Raw genomic sequence first — 17,324 nt, 5'->3', positions numbered from 1 at the left:
AACGAATAAAAAATAATGAACAAATGGATGAGTAAATTAATGAATGAAAAGACCATTTACAAGGAAAGATGACTAAATGGATTATGAATGAGTGAATGAACTGACAAATTAACAGCTGTTTAATAACTGAATGAATAATGAATTCTGCTTGATGCTAGATGTGTCTAAGATATTACATTTGGGATAGTTTTAATTGCCTTGGATGGTTCTGTTTGTTCTAAGCTTGTTCTCCAGCCCTCTTTCACTCTCATTCTCTCCCTTGCTCCCTCTCTCTCTCTCTCTCTCGCTCTCTCTCTCTCTCTCTCCCCTCCTGCTTCCCTCTCTCTCCACCCTTCTCCACCTCCCCCCCACTCCCTTTCTATCGGTGCGCTCGCACGGGCTCTCCTGATCTTCATCTGTGTGAATGTGCGTGTGAGTGAAGGAGGCGAATCCCTCCCTCTGCTCTTCTCTCGTGCTGTCTGCTCGTTCCCGTGAGCGCGCGGGAGCACTTTAAAAGCGCCTCGGTGGAGATTGAGGAGCGCTGTGTGCTCCAACTGCGCGCCCCCGTCCCTCCGCGCGCCACAGAGAGCGAGAGAGAGAGACCGAGGACGCGGCTCGCTCCAAATCAGCGCGCGCAAACTTTTCAGCGAGACTTGAATAAGCAAACATCAGCAGAAAAAAAGTTAAGCAGGAAAAAAAGGAAAGCGGGGGGCTGCCCAAACAGCGGCTCATTAACATTAACGACAAAGCAAAGTGGGGGGCTTTTTTTTCTCTTTTAAGGAGACCCTCATCAACCAGCAAGATTTCGCCCAAAAGCAGACAAGAGGAGCGGCCGGCTCTCAGCAGGCTGGTGGGCAGGAGGCGGCTGATCGCGGCCGGGGCGCTGGGAGTGGTCATGGTGCTGCTGCTGGTGGTCCTCATCCCGGTGCTTGTCAGCTCTGCGGGCAGCGCGGCGCACTACGAAATGCTAGGCACCTGCCGAATGGTGTGCGACCCCTACGGCACCAAGTCGCCCACCAGCGCGGCCACGGCAGCGGACTCGGCGCGGGACGGCGGCCTCGTACAGTCGCTGCCCACCTTCATCCAGGGGCCCAAAGGGGAGCCGGGCCGGCCAGGGAAAGCGGGGCCCCGAGGACCTCCCGGAGAACCAGGACCCCCGGGACCACCTGGACCCCCGGGACCGGCCGGAGAGCGAGGCGAGCCGGGGCGCCCAGGGTTACCCGGACCCCCTGGACCAAACGCGGCGGGAGCCATCAGCGCCGCCACCTACAGCACCGTGCCCAAGATCGCCTTTTACGCCGGACTCAAGAAGCAGCACGAGGGCTACGAGCTGCTCAAGTTTGACGACGTTGTTACGAACCTGGGCAACCACTACGACCCCAGCACCGGCAAGTTCACCTGCTCCATCCCGGGCATCTACTTCTTCACTTACCACGTGCTGATGCGCGGTGGGGACGGGACAAGCATGTGGGCTGACCTCTGCAAAAACACCCAGGTGAGAACCAGGCGCAGCGGGAGGAGGAGTGGACGCTGCACTGGACAGAGGAAGCTTTACCAAACTTTTGTCGGTAGCAATTAACAATACATTTACAATAATTCACCGGCCCCCCTCACAAGAGGGGTTCCACATGGTCCTGGATAGAGGTTCTTTTAACAGTAGGACCTTTTTACCATGATTTTTAATCATAGAAATAAAGCAATTAACCAGACAAAGGAACATGGTTTTGTATAGAACTATAAAAAGAAGCGGTCAGACTGTGATGTAAATGCCTTCTCTGAGGTCCGTCTTAAGGTCCTCCTTGTTGTGTGCCTTAAAGGAACATCGTTCTATTTTGCGGTTCATATCTTTTTAGGCCTAGGTACAAAACCATAAACAATACAATATTAATATAGAACTGCATAAGAATACGGTCGACATTTACTCTAGTTAAAGCTGCTAAAGGTTCTCCCCACGCCAGTGTCAGCCGAAAGTTTAGTTTAATAATGTTCATTCATACATTCATTCATTCATTCATTCATTCATTATCTGTAACCGCTTATCCAGTTCAGGGTCGCGGGTTTATTATGTTATATAAACTATTTAAAGACATTAAAAAAAAGGCAACCCAAGAACAGAAATGATCGACATAGCTGTTTTGCCTATAGCTGTAAATATCTGTCTAATGCTGATCCACAGTGTTCACAGGGACATTAGTAATTATAAAAGTCTTAGTGTAGATGACTGGTGTTCTTTTTGGCCCGTGTTAAATATTTATTAATCATATTAATATGTTTGTAACCTAATTAATGACCAGTTGAACCATTCCTATGTCTTTTAGAAGAGCAGTGTTATTTTTAATACATGTGGTCTTATTGTTTCTGGGGTTTTTCATTGTGTGTTTGGTGTAAGTAAGAAAGTTTCTCCTCGAGATGATGAAAAGCGTTGTAGATATTGTTTGGTAAATATTGCTTTTCAGTCGCACGTTATTTGTATGATTATAGGACAGTTTCAGGTTTTTTTTCTTCAACTCACACATTTGCATTTCAACTATCGTACTGTTCTTTCATTGTTGAGTTATTTGGTCTTTTTATTAGTTGGTTAGTGATTCCATGTTTTGGTCACTAATATTTAATTGTATCATTTTTCCCCCACTGTTTTTTTCACATACTGTGGTCATTAATGCTTTTTTGGGTCATTCTGAATTATTTCATTTTGTCATTAAGGCATTAATTGGTCATCGCTGTATTATTTCGTTACTAATGCCCTGTTCGGTCAGTTCGTCACTCGTGTGTAAGTGGCCGGTTATTGTGAGGTTGTGTCATTACTGTAAGTGAGGGCAATTAGGAGTCGCGCGCCGCTGAGTGAGTGTCAGTGTCTCGCGCCCCGTTCAGACTGATATGAGAGTGGTCCCCTGGGGAAGAGGGGGGTGGGGGGGGGCGCTTACTCCACATCAGCTCATCACACACAGCGACACTTTAAAAACCACGGAGACACTTTGATTTTTGTTACATCCGCTTCAGCAGCGCTTCACCTTTCTGTCCAGCGCTGTACGCGCCTTTACTCTGATTTTCCCGCCGAGAAAAAAATATTTAGACACTGGGAGCAATAAAAATATGTATTATTATTATTATTAATAATAAAACAACAATAATAATACTAATACTACTACTACTAATAATAGTAATTTCATCAATAATATATTTGTTTATTTATTGTTTTATTGGTGTTGTTGATAATGACGTTGGAGACTGACACGATGTTTATTAATATTTAAAATGTTCATCGCGGATATCTTTTTTTTTCCCGAGTTCCCCTTCCCCGCTCTTCCTGTCGCCCTCTCTGCAGCTGCGCACGAGGCCCTGGACCTTTTTATTAGCAAGTTAATAAATAGCAACAGTGCCCTGATCTGGAGTTTGTCACTGATCTGTGCAGGATTATTAAAGGCCTGGTTGTTAATATTACTGTACTGTTCTCATAAAACATTTCTGGTTTGTCTTAATTCCCACCAGAGTCTAAAGTAGAGGCTCTGCGACGCTCCTGAACGCAGAGAGGTTTACATTCTGCGGACATGCACATTCTGCGTGACGCAACGACTACCGTCAATTTTTATTCTTCTGGTGCTTACGAGTTGTGTCTTGTACAGATAGATGTGGCCTGCACATTATACTAGTCACAATTACTCTGTAGGTACCTGCAACTGCAACCTTTGTTAGGAAATATGTAATTGGACACTTGTAATATGTAATTATAGACAAGAGCGAATAAAATCCCATATAAATCAATGGTGACATATGACTAGTCAAAAGTATATTAAGGATAATATGTTAATATGACATGACATTGCTGGTGTCATTACAGGCTAAAGCATCTTGCCATAATATTCACATTGAGACTTATGAATAACTCATAAACACTGAAATATCTGAATACCAGATATTTACACTCTGTGAGATCTGAATAACTCATAATTATACACAGAGATATTTTCACTGTTAGTTATTTTACTAGCACATTTTATTACATTTTTAGACTTTTGATTAACTCAGACATGTAACCCCTGTGCCTCTGGTAAAACAGGTTTGTCACCTCGACCCAAAGACATTTATCTGTCACGTGGTTAGAGTTAGCATTAGACCTTGTTTGGGTGTAGAGTTAGCATTGCAGTTTTTCAGAAGCATTCATGTAAACATATTGAAATGCTAATTTCATTTTGCTGTGACCCAAAGTAAATGGATCCCATGTTTGAGTCTTGGTTCCTCTTAAAGTATCTTCTTTATGCTCAATGCCACTGTCCCTTCTGTGACATTCACTTGGGGCTAGGACTCAGAATTGTACAAACCTTATTTGTGAAAATGCCAGCTGTAAAAAGTGCTATCGACATGAAAATTGAGTTGAATTACATGCTATGCCATGATACTCCTAATTTCACTCTGTGATGTTTGTCTAATATATTTCCACACTGTGTCAGACACATATTTTTACTTTGTGATGTGTGTAAAATGTATATTTACATCTCTGATGACAGCTAAATTGCATTTCTACTCTGTTACATTTTACATACTCATATTTCCACGCTGTGACATTTGTCTAATGTGTATTTCCACTCTGTAATGTTTGTCTAAGTCATATTTTCATTCTATGGCATTTGTCTAACTCATATATCCACTCTGTGTTATTTGTCTAACTCAATCTATGACATTGTCTAACTCACATTTCCACTCTGTGATGTTTGTCTAACTCATATTACCTCTCAACAATGTTATTCTAACTCATAGTTCCACTCTGTGATGTTGTCTAACTCACTCTGTGATGTTTGTGTAATATTTCCAATCTATGATTTTTGTGTAACTCGTATTTTTCACACTATGACTATTATTTAACACATATTTCCACTCTGTGACATTTGAGTAACTCCAATTTTCCCTGTGAAGGTCCGCGCCAGTGCCATTGCCCAGGATGCGGACCAGAACTACGACTACGCCAGTAACAGTGCAGTGCTGCACCTGGAGCCTGGGGATGAGGTTTACATCAAACTGGACGGAGGCAAAGCCCACGGGGGCAACAACAACAAATACAGCACCTTCTCTGGCTTTATCATCTACGCCGACTAGGACAACATAGCCCTCTCCGTTCCCCTGCCCCCTGCCCCCCACTCCGCCCCAGAGCTGCTCCAAACTCCTCACTATCCCCCTCCCTTCTGTATTCCTTTTTTTCAAACCCCACTGTTCTCGGAGGCAGATGACACACTCCCTCATCTGCGCCATTCTGGAGCTCCAGAAGTTGTTGGTGAGGACGTGTGCATGGGGGGCTGCGCGTGAGAAGAAGGCTGTCCCCTGTGTCTTCCACGTCTCAATTCAAAAATGAGATTGAGTCAAGTCTGTGGGAAAGACAAGTGCAAGTCAAGCCAATGTGGAAATGGAACAAGCAGGACAACATCATCAACAACAAAAACAACAGCAAATACTAATCTCTAATGAATAGCGTTTTCCTTCTTTTAATCACCAAAGCAGTTTCTTGTGTACTGTAAAATTGCCAACAAAGTCTAATCATAAGAGACTTTTTATAACACGCCAGTGTGTGCAATAATGTTAACAAAAGATTATGCCCATGATTCAAATACTTGTTGCTTATGAAGCTTTACCATCATCCTTCCAGTTCCTCTGCTGCCTAAAGCTCGTCCAGTCTATAGTTTGTGAATCATGTGTAACTCTGATCTTACATAGTCGAGTTCATATTAAGAGTTGCTCTTTTATGCATTAGTCTCGAGCAGAAAGCCAGGAGCCAGGACAGCACAATGCTCAGTATCAGATGTAGAAGAGGTCCTCATTATATCAAGTCAAACTTCAGCTGCAGGGTTATGGTCAAGGTGCAGTATCATATCATAACCCATGTTACCTCTGCTGATTCATTACTTGTCTACAGTAAAATGACTGAATTTTAGAACATGTTGTTAAATGTCGACTGAGTGTTTGTTGGGTTCAGGAGGTGTAGAATATGAGCTGGTCTTTCAAACAGGTATTTCTGATAGGTGAGCTACAGTACAGCATGTCTTTTGATGAATTACTCCAACCAGAGTTGTTTACAACTTCAGTATAGCCACTTTAATTTTTTTTTAAATCTCCATATATCAAAAGTACTATATTAAAACAGATCAGATCTTGCAGTGGGGCAAAGGCTCATTTAGTAGAAATCTTGTCTTCTTTCAACATAGACACAAATGAACAGAGGCAGATTGTGCTGTGTGATAAATTGAGATCACTATGCAGAATGTGTGTGGATATGTAAATGTGTATCTATGGAAAAAAGAGAGTCAGCGAATGTGACTACTGATTATTTTCTATGTACATATTGTAGTGACTGATTTATTTTTCTCCCTCAAATATACAAATGTATGGAAAGCACAGAAGCGTCTCAGTGTTTTGGGCCATGGTGTGCTGAAATCACTGCCTCCACTCGCTTTCACCTCCAGAAATATGTATGAAATAGCGTGCAATGACTTCAGGTCAGAGGATTTGAAATTGAGTGCACTTCATTTGTATGCGGTTTAATCACATTCTTTCTTTTTTCATTAAATGGAAGTTTGATCTTATATGTGTATTTCTCTGACTTGTACATATCCAAAAGGACAATTCGTTTTTATATGGCCATTACTAAGTACTTCCATTCCTAAGAAATGTTATTGACTGTGGCATGTTTAACAGATCAGAACATACATTTACTTATCTACAGACTCAAAAATATAGGTTTCAATGGAGCAAAGCAAATTAAGAACCACCTTTTGTTCCATAAAGAACCTTTCAATAGGCTCTTAAAAGTAAATGGCATGGGTCTGTCCCTTTTATTAAAAAGCTGCTCATAATGTGGGGACTCTGCACCAATTATAAACCAGGAAACATTTATGGCTCTCACTAAGGCATTCATTATGAGAAAGACACCTGTAGCTGCATTCCAAAGCCTAGGCTGTGGCTGAGGTAGGACGTGTCCTCGGTAGGACTGTCCTCTGAAGACTCCTTCTTAGTCACCCAATCTAAATGGAACGTCTAAGTAGGCTGCGTCGTGACGTCACCAGAAAGGTTTTATCTCTCTAGAAGCACTAATATGACTGTAAATTAAAATAAGTTGTACTTGCTTATTAGGATTATCCTGCAAGACAATACTACTAAAAAATATTAAAATTCATACTTCAACCTATAAACACTCAAACTTAATCTTTAAACAACTGGGATTAAAAATAACATACTACTGTATGCTTTCTGTGGTACTGTAATATGCCAATAATCATTTTGATTAAATATGGTATATGGAGACAAATAATTTACTTAATTTGTTATCTTACATTTTACAAGGTGTGAAGGTCCGTTTTTTGGCGTGTCTTGTTTATTTACTCCAACGCACCGTATGTGCGCAGAGAATTGTGGGTAACTAAGGGCCACAAAGGATATGTCTGTTGCGTCCTTCATATCTCTCCAAACATAAGCTGCATTTCTTGGCTGCATACGAAGGATCCTTCACATTGGAGCAGCCTTCTGTGACTCCACCTTGAACACTGCTTGATACAGGGACTACTTCTGGATTTGAGATGGATCCATAACAGTATCTAATACAGTCTCTCAGGTTCACAGTACTTGCTCAAATCTTTTTGCGTACTGAACACTGTCTCTCTACCTCTTCACTTGTAAGGGTGATCTTAACACCAAGATGTTTTTGGGAAACTAGGCCTAGTATAATCACTCACATGTATGTGAGTATTATGCAGAAGAGCATAGTATTGTACGGAGTGAGGTGTTAGCTAAGCTCTAAGTAGTATCTCAGATTCACACACAGATCCACAGTGTTTGGGTTTGTGTGAGGGAAAAGTCTGGCCTTGCTGGCCTCAGTCTGAGGGTCACAGTGGGGGATGGATCAAACCACACACAAACACACACGCGTGCACACACACACACATACTCTCACTTGCTGTTTGTTTTGTTTCACAGACTCTAATAAGCTGGGTGAGTCGTTTGGGCTCTAGAAGTGTCCCCATCACCCAGTATCATCTGTGTTCAGCTTCAGATAAATCCTGTAAGGAGACAGAGGAAGAGGAGCCCGATGATGAAGAGTGGATTGAGGAGTACAGAACAGACTGATAGGACAATGCAATGGACTTACACCTCTGAACCTGAGCATCAGTTCAGAAAAAGGCTTCTGTGGAACACAAGGGTAAAACAACTCTTTTCCCATTGGAACTTTCCCAAACTTTTTTATTTATAACATTTGCATATTTACATTTACAGTTTAAAAAGCATATCATTTCTACTGCAGTATTTCAGAATAATTCATGGTAAATAAATGGTTCTGGGCATACATGTATGCTTCATGGGAATATCTGTAACTGCTCTAGAGCTTTTGTAGTATGTGTAAAAATCATTGATTTAGTTTCCAGTTAAATATTGCATTTCTATTCAAATAAGTTATTTGTTCAGTGTCATAAGGAACAGCTCAGAAAAATGCATAAAATATACCAACAACCAATTTTTTTTTTTTTTTTAATTTTTAAAGTAATACCTGACAACAAGGTTAATGTTCAGAACTGTAGCTGAATCAGAGGAGTTATTAATCATCTTTGAATGGGCATTTGAATTAAATGGGTGGGCAATGGTGAAAATGTTGCTTTCTCTAAATAGGTTACATCTACAAACGGGTATAAAGGAATAATAAAAGTTAACGGCAATTTCTACAGTTGTGGAGAAATTCTGTTCTCTGGTTTGTTTACATTCAGAGGTTCTGAATCTTTTAAGGTGGAACTGTATGTATGAGGGGAATATACAACTGTTTGCACATGGTTAAAGTTTAACTTATCTGTAATTTATATTTACTGCTTAAATTACCAAAGAAATTCAATTATTGTTGTTTAGTTTTATTGCACTTTAGGTCTGTGTTTACGTTCATGCAGTTTGCTCTCTCCTAGATTTAGTGTCATCTCCATATACAGCAAAAATACATCTATTGGCAGTAATAAAGCAATATTCTCATCTTGGTTCATGCTTCTCAAAGGTTCTATTCATTGTCTAAATACCTCCAGATGCTATGAGCAGAGAGAAATCCTAGCATACAGGACAGAGACATTTTTTTTTTACCCGTTTACAGACACTAGCGCTCCATAAACACACTAGAGTAGTAGATTGGAGAGCTAGCAAATGGTGAGGAAACATCCTCAGAGTTTTATAAAAAGTGATTTTTGATTGAAATCTTGAACTTCTCTTTTAAGTAGCAGTGTGGATGAGACTCTAAATACCTGCAGCTAAGTGTCATTGGCAGGGGGTGGAGCCAGCAAGGAGGTGAGGCATGGTATTAGCTAACATTCCCCAGGTGATGGAATGGCACATTTCAAAGAGAAATCATGACACAATCCAATTCAAGTAATCACAATATATTTTCAGCAACGTTGAGATCTGAACACTAACTGCCCAGATCAGCAAGTAGATACCTATACTGTCTAGTGTTGTGATAGTGGAAGAGCAAGGACCATCCTACCCACACAAAGAGAGTGAAGCCATTTGTGCTCTTTGACTCCTGGCATTGGATGTCTGTTGCATTCCCAGGAATGTTTTTTTATTGTCCCTCTTCTTTTATGCAAGTGGATAATGTATATATTAAAAAAATAAATATTTAACAACCTCAAAACCTCTCCCAAAGAAAGAATAATAATTTTATAGCCATATTAACTGGAAATTAAAAGCAAGGTTCTCTGATTTCAGTGCAGTATTCTAAGTAATCTGGATGTTGAATTATGAACTCATATATTTACAAACAACCTGTCCTAAAAACATTGAAAATTTCTATTTGAGGAAAAAAGTGGTTTTCTCTGACACCCCCTTTAATAATAATAACAACAATTATATTCATAATTTACATGTTGTGAGTGATAAAAAACAATCATTTTATCTTGATGGCGATCTTTTACTTTGTTTGGTATCTTGTGATGTTCAAAGATCTAAGGCTCGGTCTGTGTCTTTTAGACTGGATTCTGAGAGGTTTGTGAGTGGGCCAATCAGTAAAGGGTCAAGCAGGGGTCAGCTTGGTGGGTGTAGAACACTTAGTGACCCTGCAGATCCCTCACATAAACCCCAACCTCTCTAATGAGTAGAACAGTCCCTCTGCTCTGTGCTCTCTTTCTCTCTCTCTCTCTCTCTCTCTCTCTCTCTCACTCTCACTCTCTTTTATTACCTCTCACTTCATTTCTCTATTTACCTCCTTCCCTCGCTTTTCCTCACACCTCAACAGCACTTTCCTCCTGCTGTACTGTATCATTCAATCTTTCCTCTGCCACTTATATGAACCATGGCTTTGACAATGACCTTTTCCAAAGAATGAATCAATACCTTTGCTCTAGTCACTGGTTCTCCAGCAGCACAGTGCATGGCGAGCAGGCTCCATTAATTACCTGTAATGACTTCCTCACATCTTCAAACATATTGGGGCATTAAAGAGCTTTGCTTGACTGTACAAATCTTCAAAAAAACTGGGGTGACATAGTTGCATAGCTGTGGATACAGTTCCAGTTGAGAGCACACCCTCCGATGTGAATCTGACAAATCCAACTGTCATTTCTATTTCCGTCACTAAATAACAAAGTGGTGTAATAGTGTGAGTGTCTTTGTGCTGATTGCTCCTGTGTGTGGTGTCATTCATCAGCAAGATTCCTCTCTGAGCAGCCACCTGTTCAGACGCCAGTCTCTGTCCTTCATCAAAGCAGCTGGCTCCTCGGTGAGAATTAGTGACAACTCACTCCACAGGAGGAGCCACACATAGCCATCAGCACTGGAGGTGAGCTGCACTGTCTCCTCCTCACTCACAACTCGTGCTTAAAATACTGGCAGTTGATGCTCATTCAGGGAGTTAACAAAAAAAAAAAACATTTTTTTTCCCAAATAGTAACACTTCAGTAGAAGGCAGTATCATACATTACATTAAGCTAAAATGGACATGGTAATTGGGGGATCAGGAGCTCCTACCCACCCAGTAAACCTCCCAGTTTGGTTTTTTTTTCCCCTGAACTGTCTGTCAGTAAACATGGTATAAAACAACATATATATATATGAATGATGAGAATACTTAATAAAATAGCAAAAATGAGAACAGAGGAAAACGGCTCTTTGCTCTTCGCTGCTGGGCGCTTGTGAGTCAGCTGTGGCTCATTCTCATGTAAAGGAACAGGCACTAAAACCAGTCTTTCTGAACATAGCATTTTAGGTGAGAAACGTGTTGTGTTGTTTAGTTCTTGTGGTATTTTGACCAAACAAACCAGAGACCTTTCATTAAGACCCCATGGAACTGTGCATTTATATTGGTTTATTCATTATGAATTTTATATATAATTTAAAGGAAAAGAAAAAAAAAGACACTGGGTTTTGATCCAACTGTGAGACATTGGTTTCATGCTTTATTTGACATTAAAAAGATTTGTAGTGTTTGAGTACTATTAAAGTGTCCATATGTAAGATCCATGCTATCTACATGTTGTACATAGAAAGTACATTCTACACATTGAAACTAAGATCTATTTAAATTATTTGATTTTGTGATGTCACAAAAGCCAGGACATAAAAATATATGTGCCGATTCAGCATGTGGTAGGTTACAGCCTATCATTCATATTAAATTTCAATTAAATGTGTTTGAGCATTGAGTGTTTTCTGAGTAAAATGCAAGACTCTGCCTATCTAAGACACTGCGGGGAAAACAACCTCCTCCTTAAGGAATAAAGAAAAGATGTTCATGTCTGTGGACAATGGTCACTGGTCAGTTGGTACAAAGGATTTTGGACTCTTGTTATTATATGTCAACCTTGGGGGAAAAACAACCATACACAAGTGAAATGTAGGACACAGACTCTTCAAAGTAAAGAAGGGGGACAGGGAGATTCAGAGGTGGTACTTTCTAACTGCATTTTGATACTGAAACAGGAGTGACTGAACAAATACCAGCTGGTGATTTAAATGTATGGGGCAGTTCTCTGTTTCACGTTGATGTGCACTTTTAGAAGTGCTCCTTAAACTAATTATGCAAAAAGCTAAATGAAAGTGCTGGATTATAAAAGGTCATTGTGGAATGCAGAGAGTGAATCAGGCCCAGACAGAACACCTGATCTGTTTCCTTAATGTGGAACACCGTCTGCAATCATCATCTATTACCACAGCATCTTTAACACAGCATATCAGTACGTGACCAGAACTAAACCAAGAAACAGAAAATAAGGCGTTTCAAATGCAAAACAAAGGTTCAACAGAAAGCAAGGGCCACAGATATGACACAGACTAAGAGTACCGTTGAAAAGCTGCTGTGGTTTGTGGCTGAATTTTGAGGATCCATTAAAGCAGGATTACAAAGTCCCCTCCGACTGTGTCTGCAAAGACTTTTGTGCTGAAACGCCGCTATGAGCACAGACTCAGATGCTCCCATTTTTTCCCCTCATTCCGAATGTTGTGATGGCCCAGAAAAGCCTCATCCTACTTCTCTGCTCTCCTCATTCTCCTTTTCTCAGGGTGTGCGTGTTTGTATGTGTAAACGAAGGAGGCCTGGTGTAGAGGTGAAAAATAGACCTGCCTAAGTTGCGTGGGAGTAAATCATACAGAATATAAATATATGGTATAAGATCAAAAGCAGCTTTTCTGTTTAATTTGTAACTTTTCATCTTTTTTAATCTGTTTTAAACTTAGCTTCTTGAAATTTACATATTCTGTCAGATTTACTGAATGAGTCATCTGTGGACAGAAAAACCTGTGGAATTTTTCTGATCTGGAGCTGGAGGAAAATTAGATTTTTGTCCCATCTCTCAGGAGGAAGCTTTAAGTACTGTTTATTTGATGGTAAAATTTGGGAGCCCATAAGGTCTTTCATGATTGTTAGGTGTCCTACTTTGCTTCTTGGCTTTTTAAAAATCCATTGTATTTACATTTAATGTTCTCATTTCTTGCAAAATAAAATGCTTGTATTTCATATCTCTTTTAAAAATCTCTCTGAAAATGAATAGTGTAGAGCAGGGGTCACAAATAGGCAGAACTCGTTTCGGGTCCAGACCCAGATGCTGTCCTATCCAGACCTGGACCTGTAACTGATAAAATATTAAGAGCTGTTTCATTTTAAACAGAGTGTTTGTTTTAAGTGAAGTGATTACAGTTCAGGTTTATTGCTCCTGGAAACTGGACTAATCACATGTGTTTCTGCATATCACACGTGGGGCTATTCAGCCAATCAGATCTGTGCATTATGATGAGCGCTGTGACTCAAATGAGTGATACACACAGGGCAGGGCTCCAGACACAACAGGGACACTATTCTTAAAAATAAGGGAACGATGACCGGTTGAAATTCTCATACCGCTGAACATGGATTCTGTTTACAGATAAAGTCCCACCCTTCAGCATTAAGAGCCAATCAGTAAGGTCTAAACCAGTAACGTCAACGGTAACTACAAAAGCCATTAGGCACTTTATTTACATATGTATTTAACCTGTTTTAAGCACACAAACAGCCTGGAGAGCTAGCAAATGGTGAGGTAACATTCCCAAAAAATTTATAAAAAGTGTTATTTTATTATCCTCCTCCAGGGTTTGTTTCCATATTATGCCAAGTGATTCTAGGTAGACTCCAGATCCACCACACAACAGAGCCCTGAAGGTTGTGGGTTTGAGCCACTGTGAGGATTTTGGAGTTGTCTCCCCGTGTCCACATGTGTTTTCTCTAGGTGCTCCGGTTTCCTCCCACAGTCCAAAATCATGTTGGTAGGTGGATTGGCTACTTAAAAGTGTTCATAGGTGCGAGTGTGTGAGTGAATGTGTGAGTGTGTGTCGCCCTGAGAACGTCTGGCGTAGAAGCCAGAGAAGTAACAGAGAGAAAATATTTATTTTAAGAATTTAATCATGAATATTGTATCTTGATTATTGTCCTGTTAAGATTTTGGGTGTAAAGAATGCTGTAATATAATAATAAATAATTTCTTTGATGCAGAGTAGGCTATTGCACACATAAAACAGAAAATATAGACACAGCTTGGAAATTAATTACTGTATGTATAATGTGTGTTAATGTCTATAGCCTAAATATAAATAAATAAATAAATGGCAGTTTTGATCTGAAATTATATAAATAAATATGATTAGGTGTGTCTGTAATGTATAATATTTCTAAAGGCAACATTATGAAATTTAGTTTGCAGTTTATATTGTAATTACCACATTGGAATCCATGTTATAGTCAATGGTTTTGATTTTTATTTTTCCTCTTCATCTGTCTCTCTCTTTCTCAGACACACACACACACACACACACACACACACACACATACAAATGTACAAACACACGCACATCTCACACAAACATACTCTTTCATACACAGAAAGGACCCCTAGGTGCCATTACCTAGAGAAAGAGGTCTCCGGGATAAAAAACCAATACAAATTGATAAAAATGCCAAGGGAATATGTTGCGTCTCATTTATCTCACCGGGAAGGTAAAAGCCAGCCGAGTATTGCAGGCCTGAAGCAGAGAGAGGAGGAGTAAAATCAATCTGTATGCTTTATTTCTGAGTGCTATTTTATCTGAGGGGCATTTATAATGCTGACATACTGTGCTACTTATTTACAAACAAGGAGGACTACCGCCCAAACCAACACCACAGTAACTCCAACCTGAGCACAGGGTAGCTCTCCCCTGTAACATCAGCACACAGGTCAAGCTCACAATTCTGCTCAGTACTCCACAATCCAGAACCAAGAACAATCAGTTTCAAATACAGGTCCATAACTAAAGTTTAATCAGACAAAATATTTTGCACACATTGCAGAAAAACATATATTCATAAATATTTTTGCTATCTTTAGTGGTAAACATTATTATTGCTTCATTAAAGGAAATGTTGACGATTGTGGGGAAACACAGTTCTCTCTGGTGTGTTTACGTTCAGCAGCTCTGCATCTTTGATCGGAAAAATTAACTGATGTTTGTACGTGGATGCAGTTTAACTTGTCTGTATATTTTTATTCACTGTTTGGATTACCACATGAAGCTAATTTGTAACTCGAATTGTTTAGTTTTATCGTCTCCCAAGTTTGGAAACATTTTCAAGTGATTTGAAACAGCAAAAATAAGTCACTACTACCCACCTAAGGAGCAGGAATAGAATAAGAGCCTCATTTCCGTTCATGGTTCAAGGTTTGGCATTCTCTCTAAAAAACTCCAGATTCCTCTGCTATGAGCAGAGAGAGAGAGAGTGAATGCTTAGCATACAGACACAGTTTGTTTTTTCTGACTAATTTACAGACACTAGGGGTTCATAAACACATTAGGCAGGTTTCCAGGGCACAAAGAGGCTGGAGAGCTAGCAAAAGGTGAGGAAACATCTGAATTATATTATTTTTAAAAAAGGTTTTAATTACAATCTTGAACATTGCCTTTAAGTTGTGTATTCAGACAACATAATAAAGATACAAAGGGGACAGTAGAGACAATACAGAGGTATGCTAAATGCATTGTCTTGTATGAAAAATAATCACATGCTAGTTTTAACATCTGTAGGAAGATGTTAATCAGACACACACACATACATACACAAGATCGTTCTTATGCTGCATGTGTAATTCCTACCCACTGTGGGGTCTAAAATGTCTTAAGCAGCCATGAAGTTATGTGTAATATTTACAAGGGTAAAAAGTAATAAATGCAAATACAGTTTTTTTTGCATACATCTTGTACAGTTTTCTACCATGAATGTATTTTAGGGCAAACTTTCTCAGAACTATCATGAAACAATGAAACATTTTGAGTAATGTTTTTGTAAAAAAAATCATGCAATACATTTATGTAATTTAATTTATTCTGGCTTTGAATTTTTTTATCTAGAGAGGATCATTCTGTATAAAATCTCTCTGGATAGATTTGTTTACATGATAATCATTTAATTTTAGAAATGTAGAAAATTTTTAAAATGTTAAAAATTTCATAGACAACAGACAAATAAAAATTGTCTAAAATTAGTGAAAAAATTTACTTCCATTTAAGCTAAGGATGTTTTTTTTAATTTCCCCTGTAAAGTTGTAGTTTTGGAGATTACGTCTGTATGATAACTTATTTGTTGGTCCTAACACAGAAAATTTTGTCCTGAAAATGTACAAAAACAAATGCACATGCATACACACTTTCTTAATTAAAGAAGGTCAAGTACAGAGGAGTATGTGGGATGTTAAAATAAGAGGTAACATTTAATGATGAGGGGGCGAGAAGTGAGACACATATGAAGCACATTCCTCATGAGAGAGTTTTGATTGCAGATAGCAAAGTAAAATGTCACTGCTCTGGTTACATCACACCACACTCAGGCCTTTAGGTCAGGACTCATACATTAGAGATAAATTCACGGTCTCTGGACACATTCACTTCATAATCCAAATGTAGAAGCTAGAGCATCAGATCAACAGCTTCCAGCGGATTTAATCTGTCCACCTCCAAGTTCCTTAGAGACTCCAGAGGGAGGCGGTTTGTTTTAACATGGATTTGAAAGCTTAAGTCCACTTCAGTATCACTGACAACACTGCCTTCATTAATATACATTTACATAGAGTTCATGAGTGGTGCAGCAGTCAAAGGTTTGATCTCCAGCTATGTTTCAGCCATCCAAGATCCAAGGCCATATATATATATATATATATATATATATATATATATAATAATCTCTGGAAAGACGTGTGCAGCAGTTAGAGAACCTACTGTATAGAACCTGACATGGACTGTCTTTTTGAGCCGCTGCCCAAGAAGATCGAGGCCTCCTGAAAATTGCAGAGCGTTTAAGCCTTATATTCATTCAGGCCTCTCTACAGGTTGATTCTCCACCTGCAGGACTGCTGCCTGGCCGTTTCTCTGGTGGTCCATGTGAATACAAAGCGAGTTGCTCAGTGTGACGAGAGACGACCCTGTCTGAGCCTGATGGACTCAGAGATCTTAAAGTGCTGTTTGGAAAACTGTTTGGGCTGAAGACACTGTTGTCCCTGACAGAGATCCAAGGAGGATAATTAAAAACCCAACACGGAGCTGGCCCTGACAGCCCAAAATCCTCCCGGACTTTGACTGATCCGCACAAAAAAAAAAAGGAAAAAAAAAAAGGACGTCCAATTACCTTCACCCTCATCCCAGTCATGTGGAGAGAGGGAGAGAGAGAGAGAGAGAGAGAGAGAGAGAGAGAGAGAGGGAGAGAGAGAGAGAGAGAGAGAGAGAGAGAGAGAGAGAGTTAAATTTAATTGTCATTATTTGTTCTAAAAACATTAAATTGACCTGAGCTCAATTAATAATCAAAATGGAAACTAGGAGAGTCTTGATAACTGTAGAATCTCTCA

General features: G+C 39.7%; 1 protein-coding gene across 1 annotated transcript; it reads left to right on the top strand.

Annotated features, from left to right (window-relative positions):
• The first annotated feature begins 410 nt into the window (after window positions 1-410).
• Window positions 411-6,532, top strand: c1ql3a (complement component 1, q subcomponent-like 3a). The gene is made up of 2 exons (XM_066683245.1): window positions 411-1,474; window positions 4,891-6,532. Exons 1-2 carry the CDS (start codon window positions 875-877, stop codon window positions 5,068-5,070), a joined length of 780 nt encoding a protein of 259 aa, XP_066539342.1. The 5' UTR covers window positions 411-874; the 3' UTR covers window positions 5,071-6,532.
• Window positions 6,533-17,324: the final 10,792 nt, after the last annotated feature.

This window comes from Hoplias malabaricus, chromosome 10 (genome assembly GCF_029633855.1).
Source record: "Hoplias malabaricus isolate fHopMal1 chromosome 10, fHopMal1.hap1, whole genome shotgun sequence".
NCBI lineage: Eukaryota > Metazoa > Chordata > Actinopteri > Characiformes > Erythrinidae > Hoplias > Hoplias malabaricus.
This window is presented reverse-complemented; position numbering and strand designations above follow the sequence as displayed.

What these genes read in the sequence shown, in the direction of transcription:
- c1ql3a (XM_066683245.1), top strand. Translation starts at nt 875, where the DNA reads ATGGTGCTGCTGCTGGTGGTCCTCATCCCGGTGCTTGTCAGCTCTGCG. An exon ending in ACCTCTGCAAAAACACCCAG is followed by an intron (nt 1,475 to 4,890) that starts GTGAGAACCAGG and finishes TTCCCTGTGAAG; the next exon opens with GTCCGCGCCAGTGCCATTGC.